The following is a 16,159-nucleotide window of genomic DNA, read 5'->3' on the forward strand; positions in this document are numbered from 1 at the left end:
CATGGGGTTCAGAGACAACACCATTGGTTGTCTATTCACAACTCTCTTACACATCCCAAGATATGATTCTGTTTTGGTGTTCAGCCTTTTAGAGTCTGAATGTCTAGCGACAGGGCCCTTCTTCAGTTCTTAAGGGTGAATCTTGGTGAACCTAAACAGATCATGGTAATACCATCTCCCTTGCTAAGAAATGGTTAAGACATTGTCATGTGACATCATCATGTGACAAGGTCGCATGCGACCACAAGCCCCAGGTGATCATTCTGACCAATAAAATGTGATAGGAACTGGGTTTCTCGCTCTTGAAACACACACACACACGTATGTGGGAAGAAACTTCCTTCTGCCTTTGAACAGGTGTTATCTGGAGCTGTTGCAGCCACCTCGTTATCATGAGAAAGCAGCTGACACAGCAGGAAGAGCAGGAAGATGGAAACCTAGAACCTTGACAACTTTCTTGAATGTATAGCCCTGGAATGCCTTACTTTCGAAGTTCCTGTTATACAACATAATTCATTTCCCTACCACTTAAGTTTCTGTTAAGTGTGGCTTGAAGCTGAGAGGACCATGACTGATGCAGGGTTATCTAGTGAAGTAGGGGACAGAATGCCACAACCTTAAACTATGATCCTAAAAAAGACAAAAGACAGCTGTAAGTAATTGCAGAAACCCCCTTTAATGTCTGTGGAACAGAAGAACCATGTTGGATGGGGAAAGCAGGGGCAGAACACACATGTCGCGTATCTATGGGGTGTTATCAGGGTTATATCTGTGACAGGATCAACTAACTTACTGGCTCTCATTTCACCTAATAACATAAGACCCTCCCCGCTGACTACACACAGTTTAGGTTATCACTCCTTATGACTCCTGCTCCCTGCCCTGCACCCTAGATTCTCTGGGACTCACCGCAGTTTTCCTGACTCTGATGGAATGTGCTGGAGTCTATTACGAGCCCTGCTTTTCAGAAGGTGCTGAACAGGCCCTGAAGATGTGCATCTGGCCGATGGTGGGTCAAAACCAGAGTTCTGCAGGCTGAGATTTTTCCTTTTATTATTATTACATTAAACTTGGCTGTGTTTTCCTTTGGTGGCTCTGGCATCCTATGCAGTAGTGCTGGACATTTGCAGGCAGTTAAGGCCCAGTACAGCAGGAAGAATGGTTTCTGTGACTGCTGGTCTGTGCAAGCCCTCCAGCTGCGGGAGCAACCTCCCTTGAGGAGAAGTTGTGGGGGTGGGCCTGGTGGGGAGGGCGATAGGCTGGGACAGAAGGAAGGATGGAATACTGGACCTGGTGGCCAGGGGTCAATGGGATGTCCTTCTCACCAGAAGCAACAGAACGCTGACTCCAGCATGCTCCCATTTCAACTAAAGTAGTGGGAGACCCACCCAATGTGCATCAAAGGCCTGGGTCCTTCTGGGCTGCACTTTGAGGAGGAGCAGCATAGTAAGGGACGGGGCGCCCATTCTGCTAGCAGAGTGATTCCTGGAGATGCAGTCCGGGAGGGATGTATCCACGTGGCTGACCCCTCGTGTCCAGATGTCACATCTTAGTGTCATGAGCCTGGTATAAACATTGAATTTTTAGGATGCATTTTCACGGAGAGGCTACCACTCTGGGAGCCTCTCTTTTTCCTTCAAGGAGCGCCTCTCAAAGGAGTGATTCTGGTTCTCAGAGGCATTCTGAGCTTTGGGATCTAGTCTCAGGCTTTCCAGGGAAGGAAAAAGCTATGGCTGGATGACTTTTACTTTTCTGCAGTGCCGGATGCCAACTAGAAAAGCTCATTTTTATCTGAAAGGAAAGAACCAGCTAGAATTGAGCATGCCCTCCTTTCCCATCCCTGGATCATGTCCTTGGTTCCACATCCCCCCTTGCCATGCTGTTGTGAAGTTGTTTTGTTTTCCTCTCTCTTTCCCATAAAAGGTCATGAGCTCTGTTTCTGTCTTTAAGATTCCCATACTTGGTGGCACAAATGAGGCAGCCTCAACATTCTGTTGAAGGAGGGAAGGGTTTGGAAGTTCCAGGTGGTGCAGGAAACGAGACTGGCTCCCAGCACGTAGATCTTTCCCAAACCTGAAGTGGCCATACAATCCTGTATGTGAGACGGGCTGAATGCAGAGAATGAGCATTTCCAGGTGGCAGCTCTCATCTCGTCTCACAAAAAAACCAGACCACCACTGGGAGTCCTGTTCCCCGGCTTTTATGCTCACCCCTCCCAATCACTCAGATCAGTTAATTCTCCAGATTTACAAGCTAGAAAACTCCAGCTCTGGCACTCAGCACACAGGCCTCAACCGGGGCCGTGGATTTCAACCCAGAAGCCCAAACTTCTCAGCCTGCTTAAGGCCCCTTCCAACTGCCAGTCTGTACCACGACAGCAGTGCTGTGGGCACAATGCCAAGCACACCCATGCCAGGCAGTCCTACCGGGCCCTGACTTGATGGGGTGCAGCCATGGGTCCTCTGGACATGTTTTGCTCAATTACACCTTCCTCTCCAGCTGCCTAACCTTGACCAAGATGGGGACCTGATTAAAAACCCCATCAGTTTCTAGCTCTTCTCATAATTTTGATTGACAACATTAAATGCTAATACAAAAACATCTTATCTCTGATAAAACAAAAGCTGACAGAAAGACGGATGCTGAAAACCAGCCATATGGTGGACACGATTCCTGGGCCTGGCCCTGTTCACAGTAGCACTCTCTGGCAGAAAAGAGATGACACCGAGAAGCTTGAGGACCTACATTTAATAAATCAAACTGTACTGGCATCATCAGAATATTCACAGTTTGCAACAGGATCAGCGCGTTTTCTCACTTGCAGACTCGGAGGTATTTCAGGAGAAGGCGACGTGAGCGCGCCATTCCGATGCTTCATTCTTGACCCTCTCTGGGGCTTTCAATGTGTCATTGTGTCAGATCCCTCTCCCCTTCAGGTTTTCACGGTGCTCCTCATGCCTCCGCCCTCTGGGATCCCTTTGCCGTCTTCCGGTGTGGAAGCTTTGGCTGCTGGCTGGCTGGCCGCGAAGGAGTCCAGGTGAGATTTAGGGAGCTCCCCCTGGATGACCAGGCCCGGCGGGGCTGGCCCCGTCTCACTCCTCTGACCCTCTATGGGACTCTCTCTTCTGACCTCTTCCAGTTCTGCAGCTGCCTGTTCCTTTGTCAGTTTAATTATTTCCCTTCCAAGGCTGTTTACTTCTTCCTCAGAAGGTAACTGGGGTAATGAAGGATGAAAGAGCTTGCATTGGTTCCCGCGGCTCTGATTTGCTGGGGAGTTGACAGCGGGCCTCCCAGCATCCTCAGGCGCTGTCAACGCCTCAGCAGCGGCACAATTTTCATCTCCTTCTTGCTTCTGAGCCTCCCCTGAAAACAGAACGAGGACAACATTAAACCTCTGGCAGCAAATCAGCCCTCACCGCCCCTCTTCTGCCAACCTCCTGCCCAGCCTACCAGCACAGGGCCTCTGAAAAAGGAGCAAGACTTTTTTGGCTCCCTGTGCAGGGCAGTGGAGCCGAAGGGGAACACAGGACCCAGGTGAAACCAGCGAGCATGCATTCTAGTGATTCCTGCATTATTAACAGAGGGCAAGGGAGCACTTGGGCCATGTCATAATCCATCCTTTCCAGGCACCTGGTTAGCTTCTGTTCCATTCTCTAATGGCCGCTCCTTGTGCCCATTAAATATTTAAATTGAGGACAAAGGTTTTGTTGGTTCTACAGCCGAGAGCCAGGGCTTGCTAGTAATGAAAAAAGGTTCCGGCTGCATTGAGGGTGGGAAGCAGAAGGATAGTTCGGGAAGGATTTAGTGCCACCCCTTCTTCATGATTCTCCATCAGCATCTCATTCCTTAATGCTGACACCTAGTGTTCCTCAATATCAAATAAATTATACGCAAATACACCTTCAAGCTCCCTCCCCTGTTGAGTTGTTGTCCCTAAACCCCTTCTCTATAGGATGGAAATTCTAGCACTGCAACAGGAAGGACACGGGAGAGAAGGGGGAGCCCTTAAAGTGCTGACATCCAGCCCTCATTTCCCTACTCACTTGCTTTGTGATCAGGATAGGACCCTCTGATGCCCCTTCTGGACCTAACCAGCAATGCTTGCTCTGCATGAGTGGGGAGCAGCATGGCGGAGCCAGCTCTTAGTACCCGGGCATGTGCATTCAATAACAGACACTGAGTTTCCCCAGAAGCCAATCTCTTCTCAGCCCTCAGGCTAAACAGTGAAGAAAGGTATGACAGAGCCACAGTGGGACTGGGTTTAGCCTGGACCAGGAATGAGGGGCCCCCAGGAACACTTTCTGGTACCCCCGAATGGAACCACAGCAGAACCCTGCTGTAGTGGGGCTTGCTATCATATATGCGCAGGTATGTTTTCAGGCTGTAAGTTGGAACTTGGGGAGCTGGAGAACTGCAGCAGGTTAGAAAGGATGTTGAGCATCATCTGGCCATGCCATTTTCCTGCTTAAAACCTCCTGCTGGAGCCTTGTCACTTTCAGGATAAATTTCCTTTCGCTTAGGCCCTTACAAGGTCCTGCTGATGTGCTCCTGTTTCACTCTGCAGCCTCATTTCACACAGTTTCATCACACATGTCCTCCCAGCCATGTCATGCACCCATTAGGTCTCCACATGCACTGATCAGTTTCTCCCCTCTGTTAAATAAATCCTCCCAGCTAATGCTTATTGGGTGCTTTTCCACACTAGGCACTGCACTAAACATTTGACGTGTTTATCTCATTCTAAATTTAAGTCCATGAGAACAGGAGCCTCATCTGACTCATCCAGTGTCTGACACATTCTAAGCATTCAAAAATATTTAAAAAATAGTTCCCTTTCTTTTATAAATGGAAGTATAATATACACAAAGAGAAGTGCACAGAACTTATGTATCCAGCTCAATGAATTTTCACAAAGCGAACTCACCCATATAACCAGGATGAGAAACAAAATATTACCAACCCCTGCAAACATTTCCAAGTCCAGGACTCCTGGACCCCCTTTCCAGTCCCTTTTCTGCTGCCAGGGATAACCATTAGCCTATTTAAAATGCTGAAATGAGATCTGCCTGGTCCTTGAACTTTATATCCAGGAATCTTACTGTGCTGGTTCCTTTTGCTTCCCATGATGTTTGTGAGATTTACCCATGTTTATGAGTACAGAATTTGTTCATTTGAATGCACCACAATTTCCAACAGGTATGTAAATGTTGAATGAAAACGGGCAAGCCAGAAACAGAAAAAGAGATAGAAATTGAGAGCAGACATATTAAACGATTCACACCATCACTCAAAATTGCAGAAATCTAAGTCCCAACGAAATGTAGTTTTTCCTCTATCAGAATGACAAAAAAGAAAAGGTTTGACAAAGCTCAGTGTTGAGAAGGATGCAGGGAAACAGGTACAATCATACATTAATAAAGAAAATAAAAATTAGACTCTTTTATAGGCCAGATATTTCAAGACACATTGTTCTTAGATACTCACTACAACACTGTTTTTAAAAACAGAAGTCTGGAAAACTCCAAGTGCTCATCAACAGGGGATTATGTATACAGATTTACTTGCCAAGTTGCGAGATTCTTTCTGATAATATGCACTAAAAATTGTAGGTTGTCTCTGGAAAGCAGACTGAGGACCACAGCAAGAAGCAAGGGTGGAGGAAGACTTTAAGCTTAATTTTCCACTTTTCTGTGCTATTTATGTTTTTTAACATGTGCTGTATTCCAATTTTATAAAACAAGATATGCAACCTCCAAGATTCTACCATCCAATATCACCTCATCTTTCCTTTGCTACACTGATCTGTAGAGCTAGGAACCCATATCCACTGCTTTCACTTCCCAGAGCTGATTCATATCTTCGATCCTTCAGTCTATCCTGCGGCCCCCCTGCTTGTGAGGTCTACATCCCCCTCCCCACCCTGTAGCATACTTTCCCATTGGCCACATGCTCCTCGCAAGCTGTTTCTCCCTGTAGCCTCTCCTTCAATCTAGTTCTGTGAGCATGCTGTATTCGTTCCCTATGGCTCCTGTAACAACCACAAACGTAGTGGCTTAAAACAAAATACATTCATTCCCTTATAGCTCTGGAATCAGAAGTCCAAAAAAATTTCACTGGGGCCAGGCACAGTGGCTCATGCCTCTAATCCCAGCACTTTGGGAAGTTGAGGCGGGCGGATCACCTGAGGTCAGGAGTTCAAGACCATTCTGGCCAACATGGCGAAACCCTGTCTCTACTAAAAATACAAAAATTAGCCAAGTGTGGTAGCGCGTGCCTGTAATCCCAGCTACTCAGGGAGCTGAGGCAGGAGAATCAATTGAACCCGGGAGGCAGAGGTTGCAGTGAGCTGAGATTGTGTCAATGCACTCCAGCCTGGGCTACAGAGCAAGACTCTGACTCAAAAAAAAAAAAAAAAAAAATTTCACTGGGCCAAAACCAGGGTTGTGCTCCCTTGGAGGCTCTGGGGCAGAATCCATTTTCCGCCTCTCCCAGCTTCTGATGGCTGCCAGGATTCCTTGGTTTGTGGCTGCATCCTTCCAATCTCTGCTGCCATGGTCACACTGCCTTTTTTTCTGTGTGTGTACAATCTCTCTCTTGCCTCCCTCTTGAAAGGATACATATTGCATTTTTGGCCCACCTGGATAATCCAGGATAATCTCCTAATCTCAAGATCCATAAATCAATCATATCGGCAAAGTCATTTTGCCATATAAGGTAACATTTACAGGTTTCAGGGAATTGGACCTGAAATCTTTGAGGGTCAGTATTCAACCTCCTACATATGCCTTCCCAGTTCCCTTTGTTGATTCTGATATTTCCTTCTGGCCCCTCTGAGGGCACTTCCCCCGGTGATCTGCCATCTGTTTCTCTTCATTCATTCTCACTCATTAGCTATCACATGACCTTAATTCCTGCCTCTTGAGTACAGCTCCCAGATCTATATCGATGGCTCTGCTCGCTTCTTGTAGAAGATACAGACCCACGTTTCTGGCTGCCAATAGGATCCTCTACCTGGAAAATCTGCTGGCACTTTCCAGAAGACAGTTTTCCCCCATAGAGTCCCTCTTGTTTGCAGTTTTGGTAATGCTTCATAGTCACATGGGCTTAAGACCTTGAAGACCAGTCAATGCCAAGTCCTGTCTTTGTCCCTCTGTATTAGTCTGCTTTCATGCTGCCAATAAAGACATACCTAAGACTGGGTAATTTATAAAGGAAACAGGTTTAATGGACTCACAGTTCCACATGGCTGGGGAGACCTCACAATCATGGTAGAAGATGAAAGAAGAGCAAAGGAGCATCTTATATGGCAGCAGGCAAGAGAAAGTGTGCAGAGGAACTCTCATTTATGAAACCATCAGATTTTGTGAGACTCATTCGCTACCAAGAGAACAGTGTGGGGGAAACCACCCCCATGATTCAATTATCTCCATCTGGCCCCACCCTTGACATGTGGAGATGATTACCATTTATGGTGAGAGTTGGGTGAGGACACAGCCAAACCATATCACCCTCAGTGCTGTAGACTGAATGCTTGTGTCCTCCCCACATTCATATTGAGGCTCTAATCCCCAGTGTGATGGTATTTGGAGGTGAGGCCTTTGGGAGGTACTCAGGGTTAGATGAGTCATGAAATGGGTCCCTCATAATGGGATTTTTACCCTTATATGAAGAGAAAGGGACCAGATCCCCCTCTTTCTCTGCCATTTGAGGATGGCAATACAGCAAGAAGGCCACCATCTGCAAAACAGGAGGAAGGCCCTCCTGAGTCACAGAATCTCTTAGCACCTTGATCTTGGACTTCCCAGCCTCTGGAACTAAGAGAAATAAATGTCTGCTTCTTGTTGAAAACACTCAGTCTATGGTAATCTGTTACAGCAGCCTGAACTGACTAAGACATTCAGAAATGTTCCTTGCATCTGCCCACTCTTCTCCTTGCCCAATACCAAACATGGCTTGGATTTCTAAGGTTTCTAGATAAATTGCTGAGGCATATATCCCCAAGGTTCAGCTTGGGGAATATATATATATATAAAACCTAAAAAGGAAATATAATCTAACAAGTTTGAATTAAAATGGAGCTTAGAATTTCTGCAACATGTAACAATGTTCCTACATCTGTGATCTATTCTAATTTTAATACAACATAAAAGTATTGATACGACATAAAAGTATTGATTGATATGCATGGTATGTGGTGTTGAGCATTTCTTAATTACATAATTGAATAAACTTTTGAGCACTTATTTACTTAATCAAATGTTAAAAAGTTTTAAAATGACTGAACCTTGGTAAAAACTCTGAGAAGCTCTAGAATAAATGAAAGAGTGAAATCAGAGGGACTTTAAGACTAAAATGAAACTACCAAGACGAAGGGTGGAGCACAAGGAAGAGAAAATGATCATAGACAGAAGCAGTGATGTGATAACAAACATCAGTATCAACAGGGAAGAGGACTGTGGGTTCAGCTGAGTAAGGTGGGTCTTGGCTACTGTTGCCACACCCTATAGCTCTAATTCTCCTGATATAAATTTGCTTTTCACATTCAAAATAAGTTTCCATTTCCTTTAGCCTTTTTGATGACCATAGACAAATTCCAGGGGCAGAATTTTGACCAAATCTACTTTATGCTTTCTGAAGCCTGCATTTAGTCACAGACAACTATGTTTATTCTCCTAAGAATTCACTGGCCTCAGTAAGCATTGTAGCTGCAAAGGAGACCATTACTTGTGCTCACAATGAAATACATGAATGTAATAAAGCAAGCCTTGCTTTTTAAAAAAATAGCTCTTCAGATCTGTTCAGCCAGGATAAGGTATGTTAGTTCTTGATGCACAAATGTATAGATGTGTGAATAAATCAAGCCTTGATTTTGAAAAAAACAACTATTCAGATCTGTTTAGCCAGGATGAGGTATGTTGGCTTCTAATAGGTTCCTTTGATTCTAGTCTCCTCCTGCACTAATCCAACCTGCTGGGAGACAGGAACCTTCCCTAAAGCTTCGCTACCCAAAGTGTGGTTCATGGACCAGCAGTGGCAGCATCACCTGGGGACTTATTAAACATGCAGGGTCTCAGGCCCTACTCCAGAATTACTGGTTCTGAATCTTTACTTCAATAAGATCCTGGGTGATGTGGGTGCACACTTCAGTTTGAGCAGCACTGTAGGCTTGAAGCACAAATCTCACCATGTCTTTCCCCAGCTATACATCATTGAAAGGCTGCCAGTGTCTCGGGAACAAAGCCTAAGCTCATAACCTGGCATTCAAGGCCTTCCACGACTCAACATCCATCTACATTTCTACCTGGCAAACCAACTCCTCTCCTTATTCCCTCTACTCCAGCCACACTGAGCCCTTCATGTCATCCACCCCTGTCCCCAGCACCTATACTTAGAAAGTTGATTCCTCCATGACTATCATTCTCTCTTGTATGTCCCAGGGATGAACTTCAAGAGTCAGCTCCACCTCCACAACTTCCATGATGCCTATTTGATTAAATCTGGCCAGAAGTAATATTCCTACTTTAAATGTAGAAACTTGCCTGATTAATTTTTTAACCTTGTTCCATAGTGGGGACTTAATAATAAATAGCTTATTAAATATTTGAATATATGAACGATATACATGAATGCATGAATCCATGAATATATTAGTACATCTCTTTAAATACCATTCGTTAATATATGAAAGCAATCCTTGAATTTATGGTATTCATTTAAGGTTGTATTCAGGTTGCTACTCTAAAAGTTCTTAAAATGGTACTTTTGAAAAAGAAAGATAAAGATTTCTGACTTGCACAAACATTTATCTGCATCTAAGGTAGCTCAGGGAAGCAATCACATAATTTTCATACTCACAGATGAAAATTTTTATAGTGGTTGCACAGGGGACATGAGAAACAGCAGGTCAAAACGAGCAGGTTTCCAGCATGGTGGGGAGGCTTTATTTAAAAGGAGTAAATTACGGTACTTTCAGCAGCTAAATTTTTCACCAACGTGAGACGAGTACACTCCTTCTGGAAATTACTCTTATGAAATTACTTCTTCCAGGACACTTAATAGTATATTCTAGTGCCCCTGAAAAATTAATTAACCTTACTCGTAACAACCTAACCCCTAAACCATCTGTGGTGTGTTTTTACTGTAGGTCAGGTTAATCTTCTCTACCTTAATTTACATCTCAGTGAGGGTGGTCGAAATTACACAGGGGACTTTCAGTTGCTGGTATTTTGCCTTGTGCCATTTCGTTAGATGACATTCTGCTCATGTCCAAAGGTATGAGTCTCTTTTAATATGGGAAACCTCTGAGATTAGCAGGGAGAAGTTTTTAACTTTTTAAGCAGTGGGTGCAGGGGGGTGCGTGTGGGGCCAACACTGCTGTCCTCATTAGAGATTAAAACATAGCCACGATAAGAGGAATGAACTCAGGCTGTAATCCTACTCTGTTTACTTTTTCTGAGAAAGGCTAGATTTTCAGAGCCTCAGGACCACAGAGCTACAGGAGCCAGGATCTAGGACTGGACTGTAAGACAACAGCAGGATTTACCAACCCACTCTCCCATTTTTTTCAAATTTAAATTTAAATTTTTAATTTAATTTTTTTTCTTTGAGACAGGATCTCACACTGTCCCAGGCTGGAGTGCAGTGCCACGATCACAGCTCACTGCAGCCACAACCTCCTGGGTTCAAGGGATCCTTCCGCCTCAGCCTTCTGAGTATCTGGGACTACAGGCATGTGCCACCATGTGCAGCTAATGTTTTAATTTTCTTTTTTAGAAATTAGGTCTCACTATTGTTGCCCAGGCTGGTCTCAAATTCCTGGCCTCAAGCGATCCTCTCACCTCAGCCTCCCAAAGTGCTGGGATTACAAGTATGAGCCACCCTTAGACTTTCTTTTTAAATCCAAAAGATACCCCAAAATTATACTCAAGTCATTATCAGGAGACAAAAAAAGGTTACTAAAAATGTCACAAGCGTTGAGCTATCACTGGGACCTCTGGTTACTTGCTGTGGGAGCAAAATCCTCCTTTAAAGATTCTAGAATCTTAACTCTTAAGCTGTGGGTGTTTTATTTTTAAGGATAGACACATAGCATTGCTATTTCTATAACAGATTTCTGAACCAGCCAAGAGCGGGAAAATATTAAAAATAATAGTAATTATTCAGTGTTTTAGCAAACAATTATCATTAATACTTATTAATAATGATACACATATCAATGATGAGGATGCAATCAACGGCTACAAACGCATTATGACACAAATAGTGTGGAAAGATAAAAATATTTCCTCTAAAAGATAAAGAAACAGTATCTCTTTGTTAAAAAAATTGCTAATCACCCAAAAATGTGTCCCCCGCTCCCCACTGCCACTGGCCCGAAAAGGCGATTCATCTTCCTTTGTTAGTTGCTCTCTGATAGGCTTTGTCCTCCCAAGCGCGCGCTGCTTTCAGCTGGAATTGATCACAGATGCGACAGTGATGAGGCCATCCCGGACACTGACAGCCACGGCGTAAACGCTTCCTTATTCCCACCCAGCGCTGTCGGAGGACGGGGTAGGAACAATGAGAGCTAATGATGCAACTCTGGAAGCTATCATTTTGAATCAGTCCACGACTTACAACGCCCTTGTGAAAATCAAGCCAGGCTCATGCTCCATTTCAGGTCAGCAGGCCCAGGTCCACCCCGAGGCTCAGCAAGCCTAGAACAGACAGAAGGCTTTGGATCTCCATGTGGACATTGGATCCTGGCATGGCAAAACCACCAGCCAAGACACGCTCCAAACCACACAGGGGGCCATGGTGTTCCAGGCCAGCCTTACAAGCAGCCACATGAGGCCGGCTGCAAAGACCCAGCCTTGCTTTCTGGCTGGTGTGGAACCAATTAAAGTCAGGCTCTCTCTTTTGAAATTCTCCCCACAGGTACCTGGGGGGTAACCTTTCTGTTCAAATCCCAGATATGTCCTGGCTTCTACCACTCCATGCACTATTATGGTCCTATGATCAGGCTCTCAAACCTGTTGGCTCATCTGGGTCTTCTTACCCAGTGATAAGAAGTGGTCTTCTTACCACTCCATGCACTATTATGAGTGATTTAAAGCAACAACTATGCATTATTTTTCATGAGTCTTTGGGTCAGATGGGCGGTTCCGGTTCTGCTAATCTGAGCTCAGCTCAGCAAGGCTCCCTCAACCGTATGCAAGAGAGAGCTTGCAGAGCCTAGCTCAGATTAGCAGAACCACCCACCTGACCCAAAGACTCATGAAAAACAATACATAGTTGTTGCTTTAAGTTCTAAATTTTGAGTCGGTTTGTTACCCAATAATAGCTAACTGATACAGCTGGTTAGTCCATTTAGCTGAGGGCACAGTTTTTAGGGCAGACAATCATGAGGTTGGAAAGGTAGGCTAGGCCAGGCTGCAGAGTTGAGATGTTAAGTGCAAGACAGTGGAGAGCCACTTTGGATTTTTGAGCATGGCACAAATGTGATGAAACGGTACTCCAAAAACTTATTCTATGGTAGCAGGATGAAGATGGGAATAAAGCAAGGAGAGTCAAGGAGGATGGAAAACCAGGAGGAGCCCTCCTGACAAAAAAATGAGGGCCTGAACCATGCCAGAAGCGATAGGTCCCAAGGTGTGAAAACTCTGCAGGAAGAGTTGAGTGAAAGGCCACATGTAGATGGAGATGGAAGGTTGACAGCGGTTGATGGCTCTAAGGTTTTGAGCCTGAGAAGCTGAGAGGGTGACAAAAAAAGAAGGAAGAAAGCAGGAAGAGTTGGTGATGTCATGCTTGAGAAGTCCACAGAGTATTCAGGGCAAGGGAAGTTGGGGCTCTGGGAAATGTGGGGTGTAACTCTGCAGATGGAACCTTGTGGGGGAAAAATACTTTGAGTGTATTTTTATGGAGGTAATGATTAAAGGCACGAGTCTGAGCAAGAGAAGATGGAAATATGGATGTGTATTGTTTATCTATTGCTGTGTAACGAATTACATCAAACCTAGCAGCTTAACTCAGAAGTCTGAAAACAGTTGAGCTCGGTGGTTCTGGCTAATGGTCTCTCATGAGGCGCCCATGAAAAGCTGACCAGGGCTGTTGGCATCTGAAGGCTTGACTAGGGCTGGACAATCACCTTCCAGAATGGCTCACTCCAGTGGCTGATGGCTGGAGGCCTCAGCTCCACACCACATGAACAGCGTGGATAGCTGCTTGAGTGTCCTCATGATATGGTTGTCAGCTTCCTCCAGAGTAAACAACCCGAGAAAGAGCACAAGGGACAAGTCTCATGTCTTTTATGACCTTGCTGTAGAAGTCACATACCCTCACTTCTGTATTCTACTAATCAAACAGACTGATCCTGATACAACATGGAAGACGGTTACATGGGGGCATGAATACCAAGGGGTAGAGAACATTTGGTGCATTCTCAGAAGCTGGCTGCCACACTAGGGGTGGCAGAACAAGACAAGCAAAACTTCAAAAGACAAGAAGTTTGTTGGGAAGACAAGACTCCCACATGGGAAGAGATCAGGTTCTCAAACCTGTTGGCTTATCTGGGTCTCTATATGGGTCTTTGATCCCTTCCAGAACACCCTGCCTCCAGAACTGTCTATCTGGTAAAGCAGGAGCTTTTCTCTCTATTCTACTGCTTCGCAGACTTCCCATATACCAGGCAATGTGCCAAGATTTCCCTGAGGTAGACATGATCATGTCACTGTTTTAAAGGAAAGGAAACTGAGGCTGAAGTCTCCAGCCCAAGTTCTCATAGCCAATGTGATGTGGACCTGGCCACGAACCCAGGTTGTCCAACTCCAGGGTCCTCACTCTTTATTTATTTTTTGAGACGGAGTCTTGCTGTATTCCCCAGGCTGGAGTGTGGTGGCACAATCTTGGCTCACTGCAACCTCTGCCTCCCAGTTCAAGTGATTCTCCTGCCTCAGCCTCCTGAGTAGCTGGGATTACAGGCACGCCCCACCACACCCAGCTAATTTTTGTATTTTTAGTAGAGACAGGTTTTCACCATGTTGGCCAGGCTGGTCTTGAACTCCCGAGCTCAGGTGAAACACCCACATCCACCTCCCAAAGTGCTAGGATTACAGGTGTGAGCCACTGCACCCGGCACAGGGTCCTCACTCTTAACCTCTCTGCCACCATGCCTAGAGAGCAGGGGCCTGCATGCTGCAGTTAAAACCTCCCAACAAGATGAACCCACATAAGCAACAAGAGGAAATCTGAGGAATGTCCCAATGATGCCAAAGCAGCAGCACAAAGGGGAAGGGGAAGAGACCGATGTCCATTGAGCCACTCCTCTGTGGCAGGCACAGTCCAGGTAAAGATGGAGAAATCGAGGCGTGCTTACCATCCTTGGGATCTGCTTTGTTCTCAGTGGGCTGCTCGACAAATTTCAGCAGTGGGGATCTCGACCTCTGTCCACTAGGAAGAGTGGGGTCGCTGAACAGTATGGTGTCCTTGCCCCCTGTTGCAGAAAAGGGGAAAATGGATGTCTTATATCATCAGTGGAGTTGGGTTGCATTTAGTTCCACACACTTAATCGGCACAGGGCTGGCTACCCACAGACACTACCATTGAAGGGAAGCCTACTACGACTGCTGACATGCTCCATACTTCCTTACACTATTGCACCACCCTAGCCCTAACCCTTGCACACACACACACACAAAATCCTTATCACTAATTTAGTATTGAATTATAGGCCATTTTTTTCTTTCCTCTCACTGCTTGATGTATATTCATCTTGCTTCCCTAAGTGGACCGCAGATTCTTGGAGGGGGTGATAAGCATGTCTAGAATGCCTGGCACAGAACTGAATTCACAAAGTCAATGCTCAAAAGGGTACCAACACATCCATGGGCTGATAACTGAAAGAGACATAGATTCTTCCCAGGTGTTGGTAAATGAGAGTTGGCAATTCTTTGATGTCACTGGAACTCTGCAACTGGAGAGTTGGCTAAACACTATGATTTGACTCCTACTTTGGGAAAGAAAGAAGAGGAAGAGGAGGAGGAGGAGGAGGAGAAAAATAATGTATTGTGTCTTATTTCACCATTCAGTAGTTTAAATGGAGACACAAAAAACAATGAGCAGACAGAACAGACTGATCTGATTTATACTAGAAGAGGCTCTTTTTCCTTTTACTTTCACCATGGTCTGAAAACATCATAACACAATTCTTTATCATAACATCCTTCATCACTGCAGGAGGTCAATGCTATTGCCATGACATAAACTGTATCAGACCTGGGGAGCTGCCACTCTTTCCTGTCCTCCCACTTTGTATCTATGTGGAGACCAGAGATAAGAACAAACAGGGCCACAGCATAAAATTCATTCAGCCAGGTCCCCAAAGCTAATGTCATCCTTTAATATTTGTTTTGTACTAATTGAATTCTCTATTTTAATTGACTATTCTAATCAGAAAAGTTCAAGGAAAGGTAGATAATGCATTTCTACTTATTTACATGCAGGGACGACATAATACACTGCTGATATTAGCCACAAAAACGGATATTTTAAACAGAACATACTCCCAAATCCTACTGAAACATTGTAGCTCAGGCCTTCAGGCAGCAAAAAGAAAAAAAGGAAATAATTGTTATTGCATAATAGCCACTTGAAGTTGTACCTAGACCAAACAAAACCATAGAAAATTCTTGGCATTTGTTCACTCAAGTAACTTCCATCTTTTAATATAAACTGTAGAAATGAAACAGGGAGAAATTTCACCAAGTCATTTTGAGAAAAAAAAAATAAAAACCCCGGTACATGCACAGAAATGGCAATCTCACTGTACAAATACACGATCAATTTGCCGAACTGTGTTGAAATTCAATGCAATAAAAGAAAGGCCTTCCTAGAAGATGAGGTTTTAACAGCATCAAAAGATTCTTGTGCAGAAATGGATCATTCAAATCCCCAGGACTGAACCTGGCAGTTATTAGTTCTGTCAGGTCTTTCGACAACAAGTTCAAGGAATCACTGCTAAAAATTCCAATTTATGAAACACACATCCAGGCAACCTAAGGCAGCGATTCAAGTTTACATTTCAGAAAATGTGTTGTTGTCCACCTGCCTCCCTGTGCTGACTTTTACTTATCGTCCATTCCAGGGAAGCATCCATATGATTCAAGGATGAAGGAGACTGGTT

At 44.7% G+C, this 16,159-nt stretch overlaps 1 protein-coding gene across 4 annotated transcripts in view; it reads right to left on the reverse strand.

Moving 5' to 3' along the window:
- Positions 1-657: 657 nt before the first annotated feature.
- Positions 658-16,159, reverse strand: part of CCDC149 (coiled-coil domain containing 149) — a 109,923-nt gene continuing 94,421 nt past the window's right edge. For 3 of the 4 annotated variants that reach the window (XM_019025782.4, XM_063705219.1, XM_063705220.1), the window contains 3 exons: positions 15,540-15,572; positions 14,354-14,470; positions 658-3,363 (listed from right to left, as the gene is read on the reverse strand). In XM_019025782.4, coding sequence (XP_018881327.1) covers positions 2,933-3,363; positions 14,354-14,470; positions 15,540-15,572 — 581 coding nt within the window. In that variant the 3' untranslated portion in view covers positions 658-2,932. The remainder of the gene's footprint in view (positions 3,364-14,353; positions 14,471-15,539; positions 15,573-16,159) is intronic. The other variant, XM_004038498.5, reaches the window with a different exon arrangement.

This window comes from Gorilla gorilla, chromosome 3 (genome assembly GCF_029281585.2).
Source record: "Gorilla gorilla gorilla isolate KB3781 chromosome 3, NHGRI_mGorGor1-v2.1_pri, whole genome shotgun sequence".
In the NCBI taxonomy this organism is placed as follows: Eukaryota; Metazoa; Chordata; class Mammalia; order Primates; family Hominidae; genus Gorilla; species Gorilla gorilla.